We start from the raw sequence: 25,404 nt of genomic DNA on the forward strand, positions 1-25,404 counted from the left end.
GAGACAAATAAATACACATTTCTGCACAGTCATGACTTATTTAGGTCATTCTTATTTGGCAGCAGATTCATTTGACAGCAACTATTTTCAAGACTGAAGCACATTAAGAGTAAAATCAGAACCAAAATATTGAAAGAATGCCTTGAGAACTTTCTCAGAATTCTAAGCCAAATATCACATTAATTTTATAATTTCTTGTTATCTTTAGAATAATAAATAAAATTTATAATGAAATGCAAAAAATGCCAAATTCAATGGTAAAAATATTTCTATGTTTTGGTTATTACATTACAAAAATTATAAATTAATTTAATATAAGTCTCTCAGATGACTTTCGTAGAGTTACAGCCAACATCAGAAAAACTGCTTAAGTTTTGCATGCTAGTGTAGATTATAAATAGAAACAAATATGTCCAACAAAATTATTCAAAAAAGAATCCATTAAATTTACTAAAAGTTTAAAAAAGGTAATTCAAAATGAAAAATGATAGATGCGATAAATGATTCAGCCAAAGGAAAACAATAAAAATATTTATTTTTACAAATAAAATATATCAGAACACTAATCAAAAACCATTCTCTTTCCCTTAATGTTGGAAGCAGCAACTTCCTTTAATTTCCTTTTAGCTTCCCAAGATGGATGAAGAGGTTTCTCTTTCTCAGTGACTACAAAAATAATAATGAGATATATTTCACAAATCTTAATGTTTTATAATTTCTCATAATAATAATGATAAACAGTAATATTACAGGGTTCGTACACATTTCTGCACATGGAAATTAAGTACTTTTAAGGACTTTTAAGGACCATTAATGAAAAAAATTAAGGACCTATAAGCAAATGGGAACTGAATAAATACAATTAAAAATATTATCTATGCCTGAATTTCACTTTTGTAATACCATCCTAAAAATAAACACATCCCTAAGTAGTAAGCATTATTACTAAACATGAATTAATTAAAATAATTATTAATAAGTTTGAGAATAAAATAAACTTTATGCAATTTATCAAGTAGTATTAAATATTTTGGTACTTTTCCGTTTTGCCGGCACAAATCTTGCCAAGCAGACTTTATTGGCGACAACACACAGTATACACATAAAAAATGTTAACAAATGTTAGTTCTCAGAAATTTTTATTTTTAAGGTATGAACATTTTAATATCGCTTAAAATTTTGTAAAAAGACAATAAATTCGTAAAAAGGCATTAATTTATGAATTTACTATGCTTTCATGGTACATCCTGATTCACAGGTTCTTATCACGTGACCCCAAGTGATCTCATCTCACGTAAACTACACTACAAAAATCTAATTCCCTCAGTAATTATCTACATTAATTTCAAGTTAAATCTTAATTTGGAATACAAGTTTAAATGCAAGAATTCTTTCAATTTGTACGAATAGCTTACTCCGAAATTATGTAAAACCGCAGTGCTTTACTTCGCTAGTGCGTTCTCATTCGAATGGCTGAATTGAACCCTTGACTTTGCCTTTTCTATATTTTCGCCTTAGGGTAAGTTGTGTGATTGCATCCTAAATGACTTAATTACCGCGAACGGCCTTAGGATATAAAATTAAACTGTCCGGATAAAAAATCTATATAATTTTATACCAGTATTGAAAGAAAAAATCAATCTGATAAGAAATGGCTGCAACTTGTTTTGAAAATGAAGCGTAAAAGATTACCAGCAAGGATATTTTGTTTGGTATCGGTTGTACGATTTTTAGTGATTTTATCGCTTGCGCCAGAAAAATGGAAAAGTACAAATATTTTACACTTATAATAATTGGACATATTTGAAAGAAGATAACTGACATTTATATTTTACTAACAGTTTGCTTTATGTTGATTTTTTTTATGTCTCATTTTGTCACAAAGTTGGCCAGTCTAGAGGTTTAGTAAATAGCAGGTAGATTTTACATCAACTGGCATAGGTTAAGATGAGAAGTAAGACCATAATCAACATGATTCATAACAAAAGACTGAATATTGTCACCGCTGCTGCTTGTTTAGAGAGAGACCTGCTGATTAGAATAAACCCGAGAGGCCTGATGTAGGCACAGTTGGCATATGCAACTTGTCAACCTCTCCACAATGTACCTATGAGGGTTTACTTGATCTGGTAAGGGCCGTTCCCACTGGGGTTTATTTGAGCTAACGGAGACAATAGACGTAGCCGACCCATCTCCAAAACTAGTTTTTTCTCATAGGGTAGCAAGTTGAAAAACCTGAACTGCAGACATAGCGGACCTAGTCGTCACAGGAAACTGACTCCGTTAGCTCAGCTAAACCCCAGTGGGAACCACCTTGTAAAGTTAAATTGTCCAAAACTCCCGACAAACGTGAAGCAAATTATCGCTATGGCTGAAAGTAACTACAACATCAGACAAAGTTTTAAATAAGCCTCTTATTTGAAAAGAACTTAGAACATTAAGGCATGTTCTGATGCTAACAAAACCAATTACAGCTCACGGTGATGTAATTAAACAAGAACAGTCTAATTCAAACAAAAAATGCGGACTAGTGGTCAAAGATTACACAATTTAATTTTAATTTAATCTTGCTCAGTAACTCTATCATATGAGGAAACAAACAGGAAATTATAGTAAAGGCTGAAATAAAAAATATTTGGGTAGTTTACATAATAATAACTGCACATACCTTTATGAACCTTGTAGCATTGATATAAAAAATAAATAATTTTCTTTATGAATTCAGTTTCTTTCTTCAACATATTTCCTTTCTATTTTAGAATTTTTGGATTTAATTAAGGATTTCTGTTATTCTAAAAAAACACTAAATGCACTTAGAATGTATACAAAAAGTGGCTAATTTTATTTCTTTAGAAATATGAACATTCAGAAGAAATATGAAATATATATAATAAAGACCGGTTACAGAGCTGGTGTGGCAGAATTCTTAGAATTTAGTGACACACCAAACAACAAAACCTAGAAGTGGCAAAACGTTTAGAATTTAGAGCAGGCATTAGAAGCAGAATTTAGAAAGGCACTAGGCAGCAGAATTTAGAATCAATAGAGATTGCATCAGGTGAGAAAATGCCTAATGCCAGCTCTGTGTATGATGCATTAAGACAGGGGTCTCCAAACTACGGCCCGAGGGCCACATCCGGCCTGCGGACAGATTTTGTCCGGTCCGCGGAGAGCTAGCATACTTGAAAACTCCTTATAGAGAACATATTTTTTATAGCAAATTAAATTTAGTTTACTGAAGTATTCTAATTTTATGTTGAATAATTATTAATATGACATCTACATTAATATGGTCATGGGCTAACTACTCATAACATTGTTGTAGGCTTATTGTTATTGTTTTTGTGATAAGTTGGATAAAGAAACACAGAATTGTAATGAGTAAAGACATGTATAATATGCAGAAAATTTAACTTCAGTATATAATAACTAACAAATTATTGAAATGAATCCAACTAACATTTTATACATTTTAAATAAAAACATAACTTATAACAAGCATAATGACATATGAAATACTAATGAGATTTATGTAATTGAGATTTTCCACTGACAATAGTTTGTAGTTGTGGACTAATTTTACTTGTACCAATTATTAAAAGAGATTTAAAATGCTCATCAGTTAATTTAGATCTGTAAACATTTTTTGTGTACTTCATTTTGGAGAAGGTCTTCTCACACAAATAAGTAGTACCAAAAACAGAAAACAGCCCATGAGCAAATTTATGCAAATTATCAAATTGTGTCAGTGGAAGACTCTTCCAACAAAGATGAGTTTTGATATTTGTTCTTAATTATATCACTGCACTGTAGATCAATCATTTCCATTTGAAGTTCCGGGGCTAGGGTTTCAATGTCAGTATCAAAAGGATTCTGAAAAATCTTAATTTGATTCGCAATGGCATCAAAGTCCGAGAAACGAGTATCAAAATTTATTTTCAAAGCACTCAAAGTTTCGATTGCAAAATCGATAGGAAACTCAGTCTCAGTGGTGTGGCTGAATATTGCACATGTTTTAAAATGTGAAAAACATTTACTTTGTAGTTGTGATTGAAACAGTATCAATTTCTTCCGGAATGATTTGATATTAGTGTATAAATCAGGAAGATGCTGGTTTTCTCCTTGCAATCTCAAATTCAGTTCATTCACATGTTTTGTCAAATCAACATAGAATGCTAACTTCCACAGCCATGCGTTGTTTTGTAATTCAGTAAGAGGGCGATGCTTTTCATTCAAAAAAATTTTGATCACTGCTCGAAGTTCAAAAAAGCACTGAAGGACTTTCCCACAACTAAGCCAACGTACGGCAGTATGATAAGGTAAGTCATTTTCTCCAATCTCTTCAATAAATTGTCGGAATTGTCGGTGATTCAGCCCAAAAGATCTGATAAAATTAACAGTTGATATGACTGGTTTCAGAACTTCAGACATATCCAAACATTTTCCGCACAATGACTGTTGATGAATGATACAATGTAAGACTAATGGTTTTGAACCACCGTCATTTTCTACAGCCTTTGACACAAGAGCGACCACTCCTTTATCTTTCACACTCATGTTTTTGCCTCCATCAGTTGTAATACATTTCAAGTTTTTCCATCGAAGGTTCTTTTGATTAATGGCCATTTCAACTCCTTTAAAAATATCTGTACCAGTAGTTGTGCCATGAATACTATACATATCAAGAAGTTCTTCATGCACTTCATAGCTTTTATCTACTCCTCGAATATAAATCAACACCTGAGCAGTATCTGACACATCCGCTGACTAATCCAAGGCCAAAGAAAACCACTCAACATGTTCATTTTTGTCGAACAGTTGAGAGGATATATTTTCAGCGATGTTTTCTACCCTTCGAGTCACAGTGTTTGCTGACATACTGACAGTTTTTAATAAATTTACCTTTTCAGGGCATATTTCTTCGGCTACTGCAATTATGCATTCTTTGATCATTTCTCCATCGGTGAATGGTTTTCCACGTTTTGCAATTTCAAGAGCCACACGAAAGCTGGCACGAGTTGCAGCCTCTTGTTCAGTTTTGAGTTTTGTAAATGAAGATTGCTGTGATTTCAATCCGCGCTTTATAGCTTCGAATTTTTCTGTCCGCAAACTTCCTGTATATTTTGAGTAATTTTGAAAATGTTTTGTTTCATAATGACGTTTAATGTTACATTCTTTGAGAACGGCTATGCTTTCATTGCAAATCAAACATAGAGCCTTGTTACTGGACTCAATTACGAAATACTGAATGTTCCACTGATCTTTGAATTTTCTGCATTCACTATCAATTTTTCGCTTCTTTTCCATACTACTAAATCACACACAAAAGCAACAATTCAAATCAAAATACTGTTACAAAGATGTCTTAAACACGCACAAACACATTTTAAGGAGGTACACACTATTTTATTTCACAACAGTGTCATAGGAACTGACTTCTGTACGTGTTATTAGCGCCATCTGTTAGGGATAGAAGGTACTACCTATCTCCGCTTGTGTCCACCAGATGTCGTGTCACGTTACTCCTCATGGCTCGTACTCTATGACTAATCTAGAAATTACAGATAATGACAGGAAAATTAATAATATGCAGTATTGCCGTTTTGCGGACTTTAGTCCGATTTGCAGCCTTTTTTAAACGTTGCGTACTTTTTCGGACTTTTTTTTTTTTCATCAGTGGACTATTTCACTTTTTACCACCGGCAACAATGATAATATGGTTTTGGCCCTCGGAACTTACTGGAGTAATCAGTATGGCCCTAAGGCTGGAAAGTTTGGAGACCCCTGCATTAAGACATATTAGATGAATCTTTTAAATTGTAAGTTTTCAATTTCTTTATTAATAAAAAGATTCCTTTCTATAATGTCTGTTCATGTGATAAGATTAGAAGCATTTTTGATATTTTCCATGCTTGTGTCCAGTGAAAAATAGAGAAAATAAAGGGAAGATAGAAAGTGATGTCTAGTGAAAAGTAGAGAAATAAAGGGAAGCTAAGAAAAAGATTCTAGTATCAGAAGTAAAACATTCAAATATTATGTTTCCATTGTTCTTCCAGACTTCTCCAAAAAGTAAAAAATTGATTGCAAACTTTCTGTAAAATACATCCATTACATGTTGATACCATGGAGACATTTTTTGTTTTGTCACATAGTTCTCGAACATTCTACAGTCGTGTGTCTATAAATCTTGCTTTCAAATCCTTCTAAACTTTCCAAGCTGCAACGTCTAAAACCCTAAAAAAAATTATCCTTCCCAATTCTGTAACAGCAAAAAGCCAGAAATATTTAGGGAAAAAGTGTAAAATTAATTTGGTAGAGAAAACTGATGCATATTTTGAGAATTTTTAATATTCTGAGACAAGAAAAAACTCTTACTATGAAAAAATTATAAAGAAGACATTTTTAAGTAATTACATATAGCTAAATTTGCGCTTGCTAACAGCTGTTTCGTAAACTGTGCTTTATAGCATTATACCTTGTTTATTTTTCAAATTCAAAATATTGTATAATAAGTTGCCAAAATGAAACTTTATAATATGACAGCGGAAAAAAAAAGTTTTATTTTAATGTTATTTTTTAAATATAATTTAAATATATTATTACCATTATTTTAATGAAATTAATCAATGCTACAAGGTTTTAAAAAAATTGTTAAAAAATCCTCAGATCTCGGAGTTAAAAATTTTCTATAGAAACTGATCTTAAAATCGCCAAATTTAGAACCGTTTAATAAAAAATTCACATCCCCAAAAGTGAAAAGTTGTTTAAGAGCTCTTTATTAGAAAAAATGAATTTCGAAATGCTTATGTTTCACTTCTTGCTTAGAAACTCAAGTATCCTATCATTTATATTAGAAATAGAAGCAAATTATAATTCATTCAAAAGACAAACATATATGTCAGTGAATCACCAGAAATATTCCTCCAAAATGATAATTCACATTCAAAATAGCAGTCGTAAAACCTGACAGAAATTTAAGATGATTAAAATTAAGGACCTTCTGCTGATTTTGGCCAAAATTAAGGACTTTTAAGGACCAAAATTTGATTTAAAAAAATTTAAGGACTTTTAAGGACTCTTAAGGACCGTAAGAAACCTGATATTAACAGTAATTCTTTTTAAATGATATTATTAATATGATAAGAAAAAAAATTGAGTACACGTAAATTATTGAAAAAAAAAAAAAAACTCATAAATGTTTGTTTTATATATATACTATTAAGTTTCAAATGTAATAATGTTTTTCAAGAATTGTTTTAAAATTAAATTGGGTAAATGTAATACATACTTTCTTGCCTTGTTCTCTTCTGAATTAAAAAATCTTAAAATCCTGGTTTAAGCTCATGAAATTCATAAACTTTTGCGTTATATTTTCTATTTTGTAATTTTTTCTACATGTTTTATCTCAAAATTGTTTATACTCTTTTGTATTCCCCCTTCCACCCTCTCTAACACTTATTCTAATTTAAAAAAAAAATATTTAAAATTATTAAATATATATGTGATACATACACTATGTGCTTAAAAGTAATCAATCCCCCTCCTACAGAATTCATATATTTGAAATGGATACTGTAAAGAGAGCGAATTTAATGTGTTCTAATGCATGTGGGCAGTTAGGATTAGACTTTCAATGTGATTAAAGCCAGATCATGTGTGAACTTTCAGAAATGTTCCAGTCAAGACAGCTCCTATGGGAATTCAGAGAAGAATCAAAACATCTAGTAAATTGTCACAAGCTCAGCAAATGCACATTTCATTGCACTGTGATGATAAAAGGGGACAGTGCACAGAACAATGGAGACTTTTTAGCTTCTTGAGAATCCACCTTCTCATGGAAACCAGTTTCTGGGAGAAAAGTATAAAACCAAGAATCAGATTGCTTGATAATGACGTTTTATTGAACAGCTTTTCAGAATTTTTTTAAAAATTATTTTTGCTGATTTTTGAGACTCAGAACTAATTTTCTTTTAATGCCTTTTTTTACATGCTTTTCTTTTTTAACACATTTCTTCAAAAATGTGTTTATAGTAGGAAAGCAAAATTAGGTATATGTTTAACAAATTCCTCAAAGAAAACACAGGATTTCGAAAGACCTAGTGACCTAGAAAGCCAGCTGTATTATATTATATCATTTCATTACATGTGACATAGTAACTCATGGACTATTGAAAAGGAATTCCGTTTAAAAAAAAAATCACAATATCTTGCAATAACATTTTGTTGTATTTTAAAATTCATGAGTTTTCTTGTTCCGCCCCCCCCTTCCCCGTTTAATACAGACTGGCTTCTAAAAGTTAAGCAATAAGGGTAAAAAAAAGGGTGACAGTAAAATTACAAAAACCGAGAAACAAAGCTTCGATTAACACCAAAATGCACACGAAGGTAAAAAATACATTTAAGCATGGGAAAAAAAGCATAATGTGAATTCAAAAAGAATATTTAATTTTCATAAATTGTATAATAACATCATATTTCAGTCATTAAAAAAATTCATGTTTAAAACTAAAAACAAAGAAAACTTACATTAATGAGATATGTGATCCCCCTGGACTTTCAAATAAATTTTACATGCTTTCAATTAGGTGATCACAAATGCTAGCAATGGTCATTCCTCCATTAGGGCAGTTTCAAACAGACAGGAAGATGCAAACATGCAAGTGGCCACTCCATATGAGAAACACTCAAGACTAAAATTCTCAAATGCTCACTTTCTAGGTACTTGCTGATAATGCTGGCTCAATGGGAATAGACATTATCACATATAAGGAGCAAATTAAGCTCTACTGCTGCAGCATAATCTCACAATGGTGTAAAGACTTCATCCTGATATCGCCCATCATAGAACCTTGCAGCTGGGTGTGATATGCCATTGAAATGCCAGCCTATGCCATGATGTTACTACCTCTGGATGCATATTGGATGATTTTCTCGGTCTGATTCCATGGGCTTCGCTCTCTCCAGACCCTTATGTGCCTATCATCTGATTCCAGAGCAAATCTGAGCTACCTCATGAACAGGATGTTGCACTAATCTACAACAGTTCAATATAAATATTGATGATATCCTATAAAAGTTATAAAGGCCCTCTGGACTGGTCCATTAGTGGAACACAAGCACTTGGTATGCAGGAATGCATCCCCTTCATGTGTCTTAATAGTAATACCAGATATTGTATTACCCAGTAATGTTGCAAACACGGATGTAACAGCTGTGGAAGTCACTCACCGATTCTGCTTGGCTATTATAGAAATCTTCAAAAAAAGGGGGTAACACTTGGTTGACCAGACACAGGTCTCCAGATTGCTAGTTGACTTGTTTGGAATTGTTTTCACATTCTACAAATTATCAAATGTTTAAAATCAAAGAAAAGACTGACGTCTTTGATTAGACTACCCTGCTTCAATGAGTACAACATACTAACTATCACCATCTGGTATTCATCTTCTTTCAGCCATAAAAATACAAATATCATAAAAAAAATATCCTCTAAAAGTTATAAACACTTTGTATCAGGATTGAAATGAGCCTCCTCAAACCCTTCAGAATGCTGCATCTTCAACAACTGCTTAATTAGCACATGTTCAGACAGTGAATCATGATTGGATGCAATATACAATGTTTGCATATAGCCGTTTACATCCTCAGCAATTTTCAACCACTTGAATTCAACTCGATTAAAAAAAATATTTGATCACTCATGACTTCCATAATACGGCCTATTAAATTATACACATTTTTTGCTAAATTTCATTTAAACATATTTCCTCAAATTTCATTAGAGATATATTTCTCATCCAATTAATTCAGTTCTTATTTTTCAGCAAGGCCAAAAATACATAAAAACTCAAATCATCTTCATTAAAAATTCTAAAATACAAAGAAACATAAAACAAAATATAGTTTAAAAATTTTTTACAATTAAAATTAAGAGTTTATATGTAAAAAACAAGCAATTCAGCCAGTAAGCAGGGTAACAGATGTTTTGGTGCACAAAACTGAAAGTTTACTTTTGATCCCACTTAACAAAAAGACACTGAAGTTTGTGCACAAACTGATTAAATTCACTATTATACTAAGATATTCAAATATAAACAAATGACGGCCTGAAGCTTAGGCACCACTTTTAAATTGTTCCTAATTCTATAATTATTGCACGTATATTAATTAAAGTCATAACAACCATAATTAGAACATAAGAACAACATAATTCAATCAGTTTTAGAGCTAGAAATGCAAAATTTACCAACATATAAGGGGGGGGGAACTAAGCTCAGTCAGGTAATAAGAGTGGGCGTATATATATATATACATTGGTGCAGCCAATTGCAATCAAACAGCTACATGATATAGCAGTCTAATATACAAAATTTCAATGCTCTAAGGTTACTCATTTGAGTTATATGAGATACATAAATATCTGAGTAGGTACGGTCATGGGAAAAAAAAAAAAAAAAAAAAAAAAAAAAAAAAAATCTCTCTTCTGAATCCATTTTATATTCATTTTACAATCTGTTTTGGAAAAAAAAAAAAAGAGTTCTTTGTTCTGAATGTACATACAGATGTCGTGCAAAAACATCATTCAAATGAATTAAGAGTATGGATGGATGGATGGATATTTCAAATGGATATTTTCGCTGAAATATGATACCCGAAATTTTTCACAATTACAATACTTCCTTTACTTCATACAAGGAATTAATTTTTATTTACTTCATACAAGGAAATAAAAACTCCTAATTTACATTGCATGCTTAACTCCTGGTGAAGTCCTTTCGAGAGGTTGGTGTGTACATAAAATTATTATATTGTTAATAAGTATGGAAAAATGATAATCTAAAATAAGACCAATTATTTTATATAATGCAGTAATCACACAGATATCTCAAAACATTAAATTAAGGATACACCACTGTTTTGTTTCAAAAGTAAACATTAAACAGAAATAATAGTTAATTAACAAAAAAGAAAATAAATTAGGTAACTAGAAATTTAAGTACTTTTATATTAGCGATTACAAGATTCACCAAGCTGATAAAAAAATCACCAAAAATAAACATACAGAATAACAACAAAACAAAGCATACAAATAATAGCATTCAATCAAATCAAACTTTATGCTCATGGTAATACAGTCAAAAGTCTTTAATCTGGACTCGTCGGGACTTCGGCGATTCCGGGTTATAGATCATCAATTTATATCTGGTAAAATGGCATGCAGAAATTATAAAATTAAAAATATGAAACCGTAATTTATGAAATAAAAAGCAATTATGATCTAAAGGGTATCAAAATTTACAAAAAAAAAAAAAGCTTAATATTTATTTGTCTACTTTATTAAACATTTCTTTCAACTCACGCATGCGTAAAGCATACATTACGCATAGTCGAAAATAGAAAATTGCAACCGGAAAACTATTTGACGTGTATTCGTAATATTTATAATGATGAGGAATTTGATTTAAATCATATCAAAGACGGAGTACATTGAGATAAAATACTACATTTAGTAAGGAATTATAAGCCGAATAAAATAAAAACATCTACCCTGAAGATAAGGATGGTGCTGACAGATCAACTTCCAGGTTATTGCACGCCATGATATTTCCGCCCCCCCTCGCAGAGCAGCGTGAAATTGATAAAGAGATTTCGGAATGGTTAGAGAAACAAAGGATATGCCTTTATCCATTTTTTGCAGCAATTCCACATTTTGTTTGATGGTCATCGAAACATGCTCTCGCTTTGTAGATCCTTTGGCAGCTCCAGAATCGGAAATTCATTTTGACATAATCAAAAGTTCAAGCTTACTTTTATAAAACTGCTCTAACAGTCTGCAAAAAATAATAAGCCTGATCCAATTTGAAGATTAAGGAACAACACAAGCTGCAACATTAACTGAAATAGATAATTAGATAATTTTAGCTTAGCTCATACCGTCCATTATACATTAAACACGCATGCGTAGAAAGTTTGTAGCTTTGAGGTCCGGATTATAGATCATTCCGGATTAAAGACTTTTGACTGTATCTGACTTTATGCACCACCATAGGATGCAATGTAATACATTAATTCACAATAAAGTTGCTTAATTAATAACATAAAAAGGTTTCAAAAATCAAACTTTTTTTTGTTGCACACAATGGTTACTATAAATTTATATATGACCATCCAACCAGGACAGTGGTTAGCGATGCTGACTGCTATACTGAAGGGCCTGAGTTTGAATCCTGGATAAGATATAGATGTTTCTAAATGTATACTGTCTGAATGGCATTGGGGCACTCTAAAATATGCGGTGAAGTCCTTTCGAGAGGTTGGTGATAGAGGAGAGATGGGAGACAACGCTGTTCCTAGCGGGGATGAAGTACATAAAAGTACGCGGGTGGCCAAAATCAGGGTTGGCGGACTTTTGCAACACCCCGCCTAAATATTTTAAATTCATTGCAATTACTTGTCATATATAAAGTACTTTTTTTATACAATTTGTCATATGTAAGTATTTAGTTAGTATGAAATAAAAATTTTATTAATCATTGCATTTTTCTTTAAATCTGGGTCAGCAATCTTAGGAAAGTATGTGGCCTAGGAACGACCCTGGTGGGAGCCCCTCGGACATGTCTCCCAATGGGATGTTCTCCCTCAGAATTGGGCGCAGAACTGAGCTAAAGTCATTCTGTCATCCTTATGGTGCTCAAGGCTCTTGCCAATGACAAGAGCAATCTTGACCCCTCACCATGATGAACTTCATGGGCTTGCTCTGATGTCAGAGACCTGATCTGATGTTAGTGTCAATCGGGTGGGATAAGCCACAAATAAAAAAACATAAATTTATACATTGTTCAAGAATTTACACAGTATAAGAAATTCTTTTATTCTTTATACAGGCCTGCTAGTGCAAAATATTGTTCTTTTAAATTACAAATGTATACTCACCATTATTGGCTAGTGCATGGAGTTTTTTCTGCATTGTTGAAACACTTTTATAAACACCACTGAAAAAAATAGTAAAAAGAATAAACATGTCTCCTAACCATATTATAAAACTGAAAATTTGTTCCAAATATGCTAAAAGAATAAAAAGTAAAAAATTTGAAAGTGCTAAATGTTTAAATGAATTACCTAAAAAATAAACATTTTTTACCCAGATTAAATGGGCTGGAAATGAAATATCTAGGGATACATTTATAATATATCTATAAATACATTTTGTAATATATCATCAGGTTAGAAAGTATTAGAATTTTGAATTCTAGAAAAGGGCATGTAATCATGATAGCATTGTAATTAATAACCAGCAATGAGGCAAAAAACATTTCAAATAGTATTAATAGCTTTAATGATGTTTAACAATCTAAACAAGAAAGCAGGTTAAACTGAATTGCTTGCTTGCTCAAAACTAAATTAATTTTGAGTAATAAAATCATGTTCATATACATTGCCTAACTTCATTTAAGGTTCAATTGTATAAGACTGAACAATTGCTACTCAAAATATATTAAAATGTCTTTGAATGAGAATTTAAAGTTATTTTGTGCTTTGCTTAAGCTGGGAAGGAGAATCAAGATTTTGATAAATCAAATATAAAACGGCACTCTTTTAAGAAATATATGTCATGCATATGTAATATAATAAAAAATATACATATACACCAGTAAAAATATTACTATTTACGGCAGTAATGATTTTTAAGAAGCATATATACTAATAATGTAAAATTTTTTTAACATATTTAACTGATTAAAAAGCTTGAAATTTTCATGAATAAATCAATAAATAATATAAATGATCTGTTCTAATAATTTTTCTGTAATGTCTTCAAAGAAAATAATTAATGAGTTGTCACAAAGAATTTATCAAAATATAATAATTTATAAGTAACTTAAATTTAATAATTCTTTTAATCTTTACACCTTACTCTACCAATGACCAAACTGTAATCTGAATTTATAATAATTTGCTTCCATTAACTTGAATGAACAAATTTTATGTATATATTTCATATACTTTTATAATATTGAGAAAATAATATTTTAAACAAAAAAATTATGTAATTTCAGGCAGACTAATTTCGAATAGGACTGTTTTATAAATAAAGGGGATTTTGACTTGCTTAAAATTATCTGCCTAACTAACAGGTTCAAAAATTTACTTCATCAAGGCCTTGATAAAAAGCTAGAAAAGAGTAAGAATATTGAAAGTTATTGGAGGAAGTATAACAAAACACAAAAATGCAAGATAATTTAGAAGTCCTAGAATAAAAACATTTTATTTTGAAGAACAACTGAAAAATGCACTACCCTGTATCTGGCAAGGGAAATTTAGCAGCACAAGGAGATGACCAGTTTCTAATGCACATATCAAATTAGCATCACTGCATATAACTTTAAAATTCGTAATGAAATGAAAAACATTTAAGACACTAGACTGAAAATTTTGTAATTTAGTAAATACATATAAAAACTTTATAAAAATTCAAAAATTATAAATGCAATTTTAAGAATTCTAACCTTACATCTAATAACTATTCTTGAGTGAAATCATTAAATATATATGCTGTAAATCCTACTTCAAATGTAACAGTATTATGTTATTGCTAATCTATCCCCAGTTCTAGTTTTATTTTTTGTAAAACTTGTAGTTTTTTCCATTTTATAAATGTAGTGGAGCCCTGTTTATCCAAACGGGCTGCAACCGGAAAATGCATACACCATTTTCCAAATTAATGTTATTTTAAAGAACACTGTAAATAAAGAAAATTTTTAATTTACATTTCAAGCCCTTTTTATTTATTTATTTTCACACACAGTTATTCGTATTTTATGTTCGTTGAAGGGAGTTAATTTTTTTATGGCAGAACTCATATAAGCTACATTATGTTATTACTCCTACCACCTTGCTTATATTAAAAAAAAAAAAAAAAAAAAATATTTCTTACAGAGCATAAAATTTCATTTAGAATGCTCTGAAAGATTCTGGTAAATAATTTTTTGAAGGTCTTTTATGCTCACATTTTTTGATAGTTACTCACTTAAAATATATTTAAACTATAATAAATTATAATTGACATAATATATTAATAAATATAGGTCATTTCCACAAAAGATATTTTACAATCCATTGTTTCCAGTACATCTGATATTTTTTTGCTATATCTGATATAAAATCATTCATATACTTGAAACACCAGATCAAATATTAGAAATGTGCTGATTATAAATATATGAAACTTCTTACTATATTTAATCATAAATATATTGCAATAATTTACAAATTTACTCTTGAATGATGAAAAAAATTAAACTTAAAAAAAAATGAGAATTAATAATTTCATATCTCTTGATTCAGTCTTTATTTAATTTCCCATTTTAGCTAAGAGGTTTTATTGTAGTCTAGAAGAAAGAAGTAAAGCGAAAATTGAGGCTGATGCTGAAATTTAAAGGGAAATGTTCATAGGACTGACACTGCATAGAACTACCCAGCACAGGACTGACACAGTAGAGCTGACACTGACATACAACTGACATGAAAATATAGAAATTTTGATAATGAAGTAATAATGATGAAGAAGATAATGATCATTGGTCACCTTCATAAAGATCAATACTGCATGGAGTTGATAATGCATAGCATTAAAACTATGGAAGAATGACACCAGCAGGATCGTTCTTAGGCCATTGGCTGTCCACATACTTTCCTACGATTACTGCCCCCAAATTTTTTTAAAAAAAAAAAAAAAAAAAAAAAAAAGCTCAATGATAAATAAAATTTTTATTTCACACACTCTTACTCAGTACTTACATATGACAAATTGTATCAAAAGTACTTACAGTGAATTTACTGAATTTAAAATATTTAGTCATGGTATAGCGAGAGTTCGACGGCCCCTGATTTTTACCACCCACATACTTTTTATTCGCTGCATCCCACTATGAATGGCCCTAGTGAATAAGAATGGATTTTGCATAAAGCACATAATTAAGAGCGAAATAATTTGATTTAATTAATATTGGGTACTTGCATAGGATCAACACTGGCACAGTATTCACACAAGCAAAGAGTTGAAACCAGTTTTTGAGCTGCTTAGTCAATACTGTGCTGGCAGAGAAGCTGTTGGTTCTATGTAGTATTAATCCTGTGCCACATTTCCCATTTAAATGATAGTCAATCATAACCAGTAAATTAGTAAGTGTGTGGAAACCATTTATTTCTGTAAAGAAGCACAGATCAAGATAACAAAAAGCGGAAATATATATTGAAAAAAATACTATGTCTGTTCTGTTGCATTTGTTTTTGTTCTATGCATTTGTTGGCTGCAAAATATGCACAGCCCATATTCTTTAAATTTTCATTTTACAATGTTTTGAGGTCATTAAATGAAAGTATCAATAAAAATAAAAATGCACACTTAACTAAGATCTTCAAAAAAAAAAATATTCTAATTCATCAAACTACATAAATTATTAAGTAATAGAACACAAACAGTACGCCGGTGTCCTAATATTTATTTTCTCATTATTCATAGATGTAAAGCTCTATTCTGATGGATGAAAGATCAAAGTTTATTACATAAAGAAAATTTAAATATACTTGTAATGATGATAATGAAGATATGCATTTCTCCTAATATCCTAAAAAACACTTTTTTTACTCAAGGATATTAGGTTTTTTTTTTTTTTTTTTTTTTTTTTAAATATGAAATAACTCTTTTTTATAAAATAACTTCCACTTTTTTTTTGCTCATATAAATATGGTTAACTTAAGCAGTACAAAAAGAATTTTTATAATTTATCATGAAAATATATTTTAGAAAAGTGATAAAAATCTGAATCAAGTAAAAAATTAAGGGTTATTGACGTGTTTATAAGTAAGTAAAAACAGTCAGCGCGGTGGTATTGGGAAAAAGACATTCATCAATAAAGACAGAACATAGCAATTAAAAAAAAAGATTAAATAAATGTGTAAAAGATTTTGCAAGCAGCAAATAAAATAACAGTTGAGTTTTCATCAAATTTTTGTGGGGGGGGGGAGGAGCAGAATATTTGCAACTTTTTCTTTAGAAACCCGGAATAATTTTTAAAAAGAAAAATTATGATTATTAAAGTTTTATTCAAACCATGAGCAAAATATTGCCAAACTTTCATAAGAATAAAATAATAATAAACACAAAGGTAATTGTTATACAGTCAAAAGTCGTTAATTCGGACACCCATAATACAGAATAATCTATAATCCGGACCTCAAAGCTAAATCTTTCTGCGCATGTGCCGCGTTGACACAAGATCATAGGCGTTTTACGCGTCCGCGCAAGACATTTACGACTGCGCATATGCGTCTCCGCAAGTGCAGAATACGTTTTCGCGTGCGCGTTTAATGTATAATGGATGGCATAAGCTAAAATTATCTAATTATCTATTTCAGTTAATGTTGATGATTGCGTTGTTCCTTAATCTTCGAATTGGATCCGGCTTATTATTTTTTGCAGACTGTAAGAGCAATTTTATAAAAGTAAGCTTGAACTTTCGATTATGTCAAATAGAATTTCTGATGCTGGAGCTCCCAAAGGATCTAGAAAACGAAAGTATGATTCGATGTCCATCAAACAAAAAACGAATTGCTACAAAAAATGGATAAAGGTATATCCTTTGTTTATCTAACCGTTCCGAAATCTGTTTATCAATTTCACGCTGCTCTGCGTGGGAGGGGGGGGGATGTCGCGGCGCGCAATGAACTGGAAGTTCATCTGTCACCACTATCGTTATCTTCAAGGCAGATGTTTTTATTTTATTCGGCTTATAATTCCTTTCTAAATGTAGTATTTAATCTCGATGCACTCCGTCATTGATATGATTTAAATCAAATTCCTCGTCATTATAAATATCACGAATACAAATCAAATAGTTTTCTGGTTGCAATTTTCTAATTTCGGCTATGCGTAAGGTACGCATGCGCGCGTTGAAAGAAATGTTTAATAAAGTAAGCAAATAAATATTAAGCTTCTTTTTTTGTAAATTTTGATACCCTTTAGATCATAATTGCTCATTATTTTATAAATTACGGTTTCATATTTTTAATTTTATAATTTCTGCATGCCATCTTGCCAGATTTAAACTGATGATCTATAATCCGGAAAAATCGATAATCCGGAATCGCCGAAGTCCCGACGAGTCCGGATTAAAGACTTTTGACTGTATATGTAACTGTAACTGTACCTATTATTATCTTTAATCATTACTGTAATATAGAATAGTAGATGAGCAATGTAGAATAAACAATGTTTGTGTATGTCTTGTAATCATCACTGAGCACATACCCAACATATATAAAATAGAACACAGTAATTAATAGTGACATAACCTCTTCTGTACATATCCTAATACTTGAATGAGTAACTTTCTTGGCATAGAATCAACGAACAGATGGATGTATGGCATCATCGATGATACTACAAATAGTCATAAGGAACAAGAGCACAAAAACTGCAATATCCCACTATCTTTGCATATCATGCATTTATACATGAGCTACATCTGTATTCAAACTCAAGTTATATGCAGGCCGAATGCATGACCTGAAGGCAGTTGATTGGCTAGAATTTTATTGTAACAAAATAAAACTAAATTTCAAATAACTAACTAAATTTTAACTTCAGATTTCACGTACTAAATATTTATCACAATATACATAAATAACAATAATAATAACACAAAGGAAAAAACTCATATTTATGGTATTTATTATCTACTTGTAAAAAAATACTTGTAAGTAATATTTTGTTGGCTACACTTTGCACTTCAAATGCATTAACATCTAAATATTAAATTTTCAGATTGAAATTTATTACAATTAATTTGAGTAAGTTTAATTAACCACTAAATAACTTGCTTTCAACATAAACTAAAAATAAACATATAAAAATTTTCTAAACAGGACAAAATTATAGAACAAATAATGATAAACTATTTCTAGTCTATGTCCTTATGTCTCTTTTTCTATTTATATTTTAAAGCATCATGTCTAGAAATGCAATGATTAATGTCCTATTTTTGTTAGCTTCTTTCAGGTACCTACCTGCCAGAGTGCTGTTACATGCATTACATATGTACTTGAAAAATTGCTTTGGAACTGCATGTGGCCCAAGGACCACCAGTTTCAGATCACTGATTTATATGGCCAATGGAACAGATCCGTATTACCTTTTATGGCCTTAAGTGTATGTAATATAAAATGAATTCAATCATGATATGAAAATAATTTGTACGTTGGACAGAACAAGAATAAATGATGGTGAATATAAGAATTCAAGACATAAATTGAAATTGTTACCATCACCTGGCAAAATTGAGCAATAATAATAGTATATCCCCCCTTGTCATAGAAACAATTTTATTGTAGTACAGTACAAAATCTTTAATCCGGACTTGTCGGGACTTCGGCGATTGCGGATTAGGGATTTTTCTGGATTATAGATCATCAATTTAAATCTGGTAAGATGGCATGCAGAAATTATAAAATTAAAAATATGAAATCGTAATTTATGAAATAAAGAGCAATTATGATCTAAAGATCATCAAAATTTACAAAAAAAAAAAAAAAAAAACTTAATATTTATTTGTTTACTTTATTAAACATTTCTTTCAATGTAAGTTGTTTAAATTGCTTCATTTTTTCTGCTAATACTTTCTTTTTAATTCTATAAACAGACATAATTTCTTGTTCAAGTCCTGTAATTGCTGTGTCGAGAATACCGACTAACTTGTCAATGGAAATTTTTTTATTTTCATTAACCTCTCTGTCACTTTCTTCACTATCGGAAGGGGTGCATCGAAACAGTCTTTCGCTTTGTGATCCTTTGGAAGCTCCAGAATCAGAAACTCTTTTTGACATAATCAACAGTTCAAGTTTACTTTTTATAAAATTGCTCTAACAGTCTACAAAAAATAATAAGCCGGATCCAATTAGAAAATTAAGGAACAATGCAATCTGCAACATTAACTGAAATAGATAATTAGATAATTTTAGCCTAGCTTATACTGTCCGTTATACATTAAACGTATTATGCGCATGCGTAAACGCATATGTGCATGCGCACAAAGTTTGTATCTTTGAGGTTTGGATTATAGATCATTTCGGACTAAAGACTTTTTACTGTAGTAGCAAGAGACACATAGTGACAAGATAGAAAAACGGCACATTAACTGAAAATTTACTTCAAAGTTTAAATATGAGAAACAGTGGAAAATGTTACGGCAAATCATCTTAATTGCACCGAGATTCATTCTAAAATTACAGAGATGAAGCAAGCATATAGTCAAATGATGCCATCATTTCAAACATGGCTGCACAGACTTCACTGATGCTGACTGGCAAAAGACATACTGCTACACACCAATGAATGCTTTTACACTAATCATGAAAAATTGGGTGAGAATTAGTATCTTGACACACAACAGTTTGCCAGAGAGGAATTGATGAACAAAATTTCTATGATTAAAGAGCAAATTTCTATTAGCAGACAACAGAATGATTGACTAAAAGTGTCAACAAGTGTTTATGCAGCCTGAGCTTAGAGTCATATACCCTTATCAAACTATAATAAATTTTTTTTGACTCAATATTTTTTTTTTTACTTACAATATTCAAAGATAACTTACTTCTTGAATCAGTTATGCATAATCATATGAAATTACAGTTACAGAAGACATCCCCTGTCATTTCTGAACATATTGCTTCATTAAATATATTAATTTTTTTGCTACTTTTTCCCCAAGATTTTCCTATTACAGTACTAAATAATACACTGGCAGCTGAGAAATATCTCACAAAAAAATGCAACAGCTAAAGCTTTTTTTTTTTTTGGGGGGGGGAGCGGATGCCTTTCTATCACAATAAATAGATGGATTGCAGTAAGTCATCTGCCTACTTTAGAAAGAGATTATCCCAAAATATGAGCATAAATATTGAGTCATTATTGATCATTGGTTGAAAGTACACACTTCTGCTCCAATATGCTTGTGAAGCAACCAATCCAGCTGTAAAGAATCTGGCTACAAAGAAAGAAGAAATAAGGAATAGAAGTAAAGAGTGGTGCTACATTACAGCAAAGTGAATACTGATATAAAACAACACACAGTTTTTATTAGCTTTAAAATCAGTGCATTAAGGCTCACTGAGGTGTTGATGGCAAAAATAATAAAAATACAGAAATGAATATTATCAAACACATTACAAATATATGCAAGCAAATCATTTATAAGTTTAACGAATCCTATGGCACTGTGAATTAATTGAAAAGTAGTCACAAATCATGCCACACCCCTACACCATTGTAATATTTACCACAGCCTTAACCATAATTTTAAACCTAATAGTTTCTACTGTACAGTCATAGATCACTAAACCTTCTGTTTAAAAAAAAATAATACAATCTAGTACACTAGATGGACTTGGCGGTTGCAAAAGGTGTCGCACAAATATTAACTATTGAAGAATCAATTTACGTAAATGTAATATACTTTCGAGAAGACCACATATACATAACTTTAAACACTGCACCAAGATTGAGGGGATGGGAAGCTGATTCCAAAATTTCAATAGTTAATAAATCACATACACCTATGACATAAATAATATCTACAGAACATCCATGCTGAAGAGTAAAATTTATGCCATTAATGGAACTTAGAGAAACAAAGTAAAGAGTTTAGCAAACAAGATACTGCTGTATTTAGTCTGATGAGAAAAAAGATATTTATTGGTTTGGTTAACTAAGATAATGCATGAGAGTGTTATCTACTTAAAAGGAGTAGTGCCTTCATAGAAAACTTTCTAACAGAAACTGGTTTGCATTTATGAAACAATACAAGATTCTCCACAGAGTGGAATACTGATGATGATGGAAATTTTTTTTAAAATAAGGTAAGTACAGTACAAAGTCTTTAATCCTGACTCGTCGGGACTTCAGCGATTCCAGATTAGGGGTTTTTCTGGATTATAGATCATCAATTTAAATCTAGTAAGATGGCATGCAGAAATTATAAAATTAAAAATATGAAACCGTAATTTATGAAAGAGCAATTATGATCTAAAGGGTATCAAAATTTACAAAAAAAAAAAAAAAAGCTTAATATTTATTTGTTTACTTTATTAAACATTTCTTTCAATGTAAATTGTTTAAGTTGCTTCGTTTTATGTGCTAATACTTTCTCTCTAATTCTATACACAGACATAATTTCTTGTTCAGTTCCATTGTTCAAGTCCTGTAATTGCTGTGTCGAGAATACCGACTAACTTGTCAATCGAAATTTTTTTGTTTTCAATAACCTCTCTGCCACTTTCTTCACTATCGGAAGTAGTACATCGAAATATGCTTTCGCTTTGTAGATCCTTTGGCAGCTCCAGAATCAGAAACTCTTTTTGACATAATCGAAAGTTCAAGCTTACTATTTATAAAATTGCTCTAACAGCCTGCAAAAAAAAAAAAAAAAGCGCAGAAAGTTTGTAGCTTTGAGGTCCGGATTATAGATCATTCTGGATTATGGACGTTCGGATTAAAGACTTTGTACTGTATTACACAGCAATATTGTTGCTAAAGTTTTAAACAGTAAATATCTTACAAGATTATATGACACACTCCTCACTGCATTATTCAAAATATAATATCCCCTTAGTTTTATTTCTTAGTACTACTTACTACTTTAGCTCTATTTACCACATTACTTTTCAGAGCTTAAATTACATAAAAGCTCAACTAAAATGCTTCTTAGTTTTTAGATAAATCATAATTCTAGCCTGAATGCACCTAAAATAGAAGATTCTGTGGATGTAAAAAATTTTATTTTAATAATAAATTAGTCTTAAAAATCAATTCTGTTTTATAATGCATGCCTCTCTTTACCTAGGAAACCAAGCTCTTGGACAGAAGTTGATACTTTTAAGGGATGTTTGTTGTATACATTCAATACTAGTGTCTTCCCACAGAGAAGAGTGCCTGCAGACTTTTCAAACAATCTAACCAAATACAGGAGATGGAAATTGTGATTTGTTTCTTTGTTCTCAGCTAACATCAGATTCGGAGAATTTTTTTTTCCCTCTGTCCCTTACTGCTTGACAGCTAGAATTACACTCATAAGGGCATCATGGTCAGAAAGTGTTGGACTATTCTCTTTGTCTTTATATTTACACATTCACTGTTAAAATTTCCTCTATATTCTATTACAACTTCTAGTATTCTCCCCATTCTCAATTATGACAATTGAAGCACTTTAACTTCTTTTAATAGTGCGCTGGAAAAAGAATGGTCTTTGTTTCTGCCATCTCTTGAAGTGGTACATTATACTGTATACATAGGGCTGAAATTCAGCTGGAACCAGTTGAATTATCCGTTCATTTTTGAGTGAAACTGTAATTCCAGCAGAAGTCCCAAATAAGATGAGGTTCAGTATTTTATTTTATTATTCAATTGCTTACAATTAATTTAATAATTTATTAAATTTCTATTTATCTCTCTATATTTTATTGCACTTAATCAATCGTTTTACTATTTCAATAATTATTTTACTTATTTATTTTTGTTCCTCTTTCTTGATTGTCTTCCACACAGCTCCAGCCCTTCCAATTTTAGAAAGTAAAGGCATTTCTCTCGCCTTCTTGGTGTTGTGGTCTGTATGCTGGGCGAGTACTCCAGAGGTCTGTGGTTCGGTTCCCGGCAAAGGCATTGCTCATTTTTCCCACCCCTGCTTCTAAATATCCTAATGTCTCTACAGTGGCACCTGAACTAAAAGGGTGTTGAACGATGATTCTCCACACCCAGGATTTGGCGAGTGGGTCTCCTAAAAACCCCAGTCGCCCTTTAAAAGGGGGAGTATATAAAGTATTTTTCCTGCCTTCCTGGTATGCCTTTGTGTTGTGGTGCTCTGCACACATGGCGCATATTTCAGAGGTCCACGGTTCGATTCCCGGTGAAGGCGTTGTTCATTTTTCATCTCTCCTGTTTCCAATTAACCTAATATATCTACAGTGGCGCCTGAACTAAAAGGGTGGTGAACGATGATTCTCTCCACCCATGATTTGGCGACTGGGTTCCCTAAAAACACCAGTCGTCCTTTGAAAGGGGGAGTATATAAGGTATTTCTCCCATCTTCTAAGCATGCCTTCATGATATGAAGGTCTGCACGCTGGGTGCGTATTCTAAAGGTTCGCAGTTTGATTCCCAGCAAAGACGTTGCTCATTTTTCATCTGTCCTGCTTCCAATTAACCTAATGTCTCTACAAGCAGTTATTTTTAAAATCTAGAAAACAACCAGTAAAGTTTAAAAGCTAGAAAAGTAGTGAGGAAAGGCAGGTTAGGTAGTATTTTTTTTTTTTTTTAAATCATAGCTGATGACGGCATGATTCTGAATAAAATTCACTTGTTTTTGATTAGAATAAAAGGTAGTCTATTTAATTAAATACAATATTTTTTATGGTGGAAAAAAATTAATGACAGATTATTACTTACTTGTTTGAAGGAATACCAGTAATCATAGTGAATTCAGACCTACACTAAAATTGCTGAACTAGACATAGCTAATATAATTAACAACAGTTATGCATTTAATATATATATATGATACACTTAATATATAGGGTGGTTTATTTAGTACTAAACAATGCAATTCATTTTATGCAGTATGATAATTAAACCGCTTCTCATTTCGGAATTTAGTATATTAAAATACCTAAAAACCTTACAAAATATTAGACCAAAAACATAGTTGAAAAAAGGGGGTGGCACCTTATTTTTGAGTAAATATAGAATACTCCAAAGCAGAAACAATAACATGCAGCAATTGCTTAAACTTAAACTGGTTTGCAAAATAGGATTGGTTGGGGAATTTTTAACATTAGGTTGGGTGCATGTTTTCTCATTGCAGAGTCTCCTTATCCCCACTTCATCCCCCATGAAGAAAGGAATGTGGAAACAGATGGTGAACCACCTGCTTTTCTTCAGGACCACAGATGCAAGCAAATTTGTGTCAGAAAATGAATAAATAATTTTGAAGTAGCTAGAAAAATCATTCATTCGAAAAACTTTGTTAAATTCGGCGTGTACTTCATTCACTATTTGGAGTTTTTTCTACATAGAAATTTAAACGTCAGGTAAAAATTCTGTGAAAATCTTCCCAAAATAGAGGAATTCATAAAATAACGTGAGGCTTGAGTGTAACAAGTTAGGAATTTTGCCGATGGCTCATCCACTTTGTCAGCTAGAATTGGAATAAATGGGAATCAGATTTAATATAACTGCCCACCACCATGTAAAATACCTCATGAATGGTACATGATTATTTTTTTAACTAAAATGCATAAAGAAACTCACTACCTTTCATAAATAAAAATAATATTTACTGTTGCCACCTCATAAAA

At 31.2% G+C, this 25,404-nt stretch overlaps 1 protein-coding gene across 10 annotated transcripts in view; it reads right to left on the reverse strand.

Annotated features, from left to right (window-relative positions):
* Window positions 1–515: 515 nt before the first annotated feature.
* Window positions 516–25,404, reverse strand: part of LOC118194465 (uncharacterized) — a 95,614-nt gene continuing 70,725 nt past the window's right edge. For 5 of the 10 annotated variants that reach the window (XM_085819052.1, XM_085819055.1, XM_085819050.1 and 2 more), the window contains 3 exons: window positions 20,994–21,044; window positions 12,934–12,992; window positions 516–666 (listed from right to left, as the gene is read on the reverse strand). In XM_085819052.1, the coding sequence (XP_085675178.1) occupies window positions 563–666; window positions 12,934–12,992; window positions 20,994–21,044 (214 nt within the window). In that variant the 3' untranslated portion in view covers window positions 516–562. Of the gene's footprint in view, window positions 667–8,526; window positions 9,871–12,933; window positions 12,993–20,920; window positions 21,045–25,404 lie in introns of all 10 variants that reach the window. The other 5 variants (XR_015041738.1, XR_015041741.1, XR_015041739.1 and 2 more) reach the window with 5 other exon arrangements.

The sequence above is a fragment of the Stegodyphus dumicola genome, chromosome 6 (genome assembly GCF_044657685.1).
Source record: "Stegodyphus dumicola isolate Sdum_Otavi_A_Nest chromosome 6, ASM4465768v1".
Classification (NCBI taxonomy): domain Eukaryota; kingdom Metazoa; phylum Arthropoda; class Arachnida; order Araneae; family Eresidae; genus Stegodyphus; species Stegodyphus dumicola.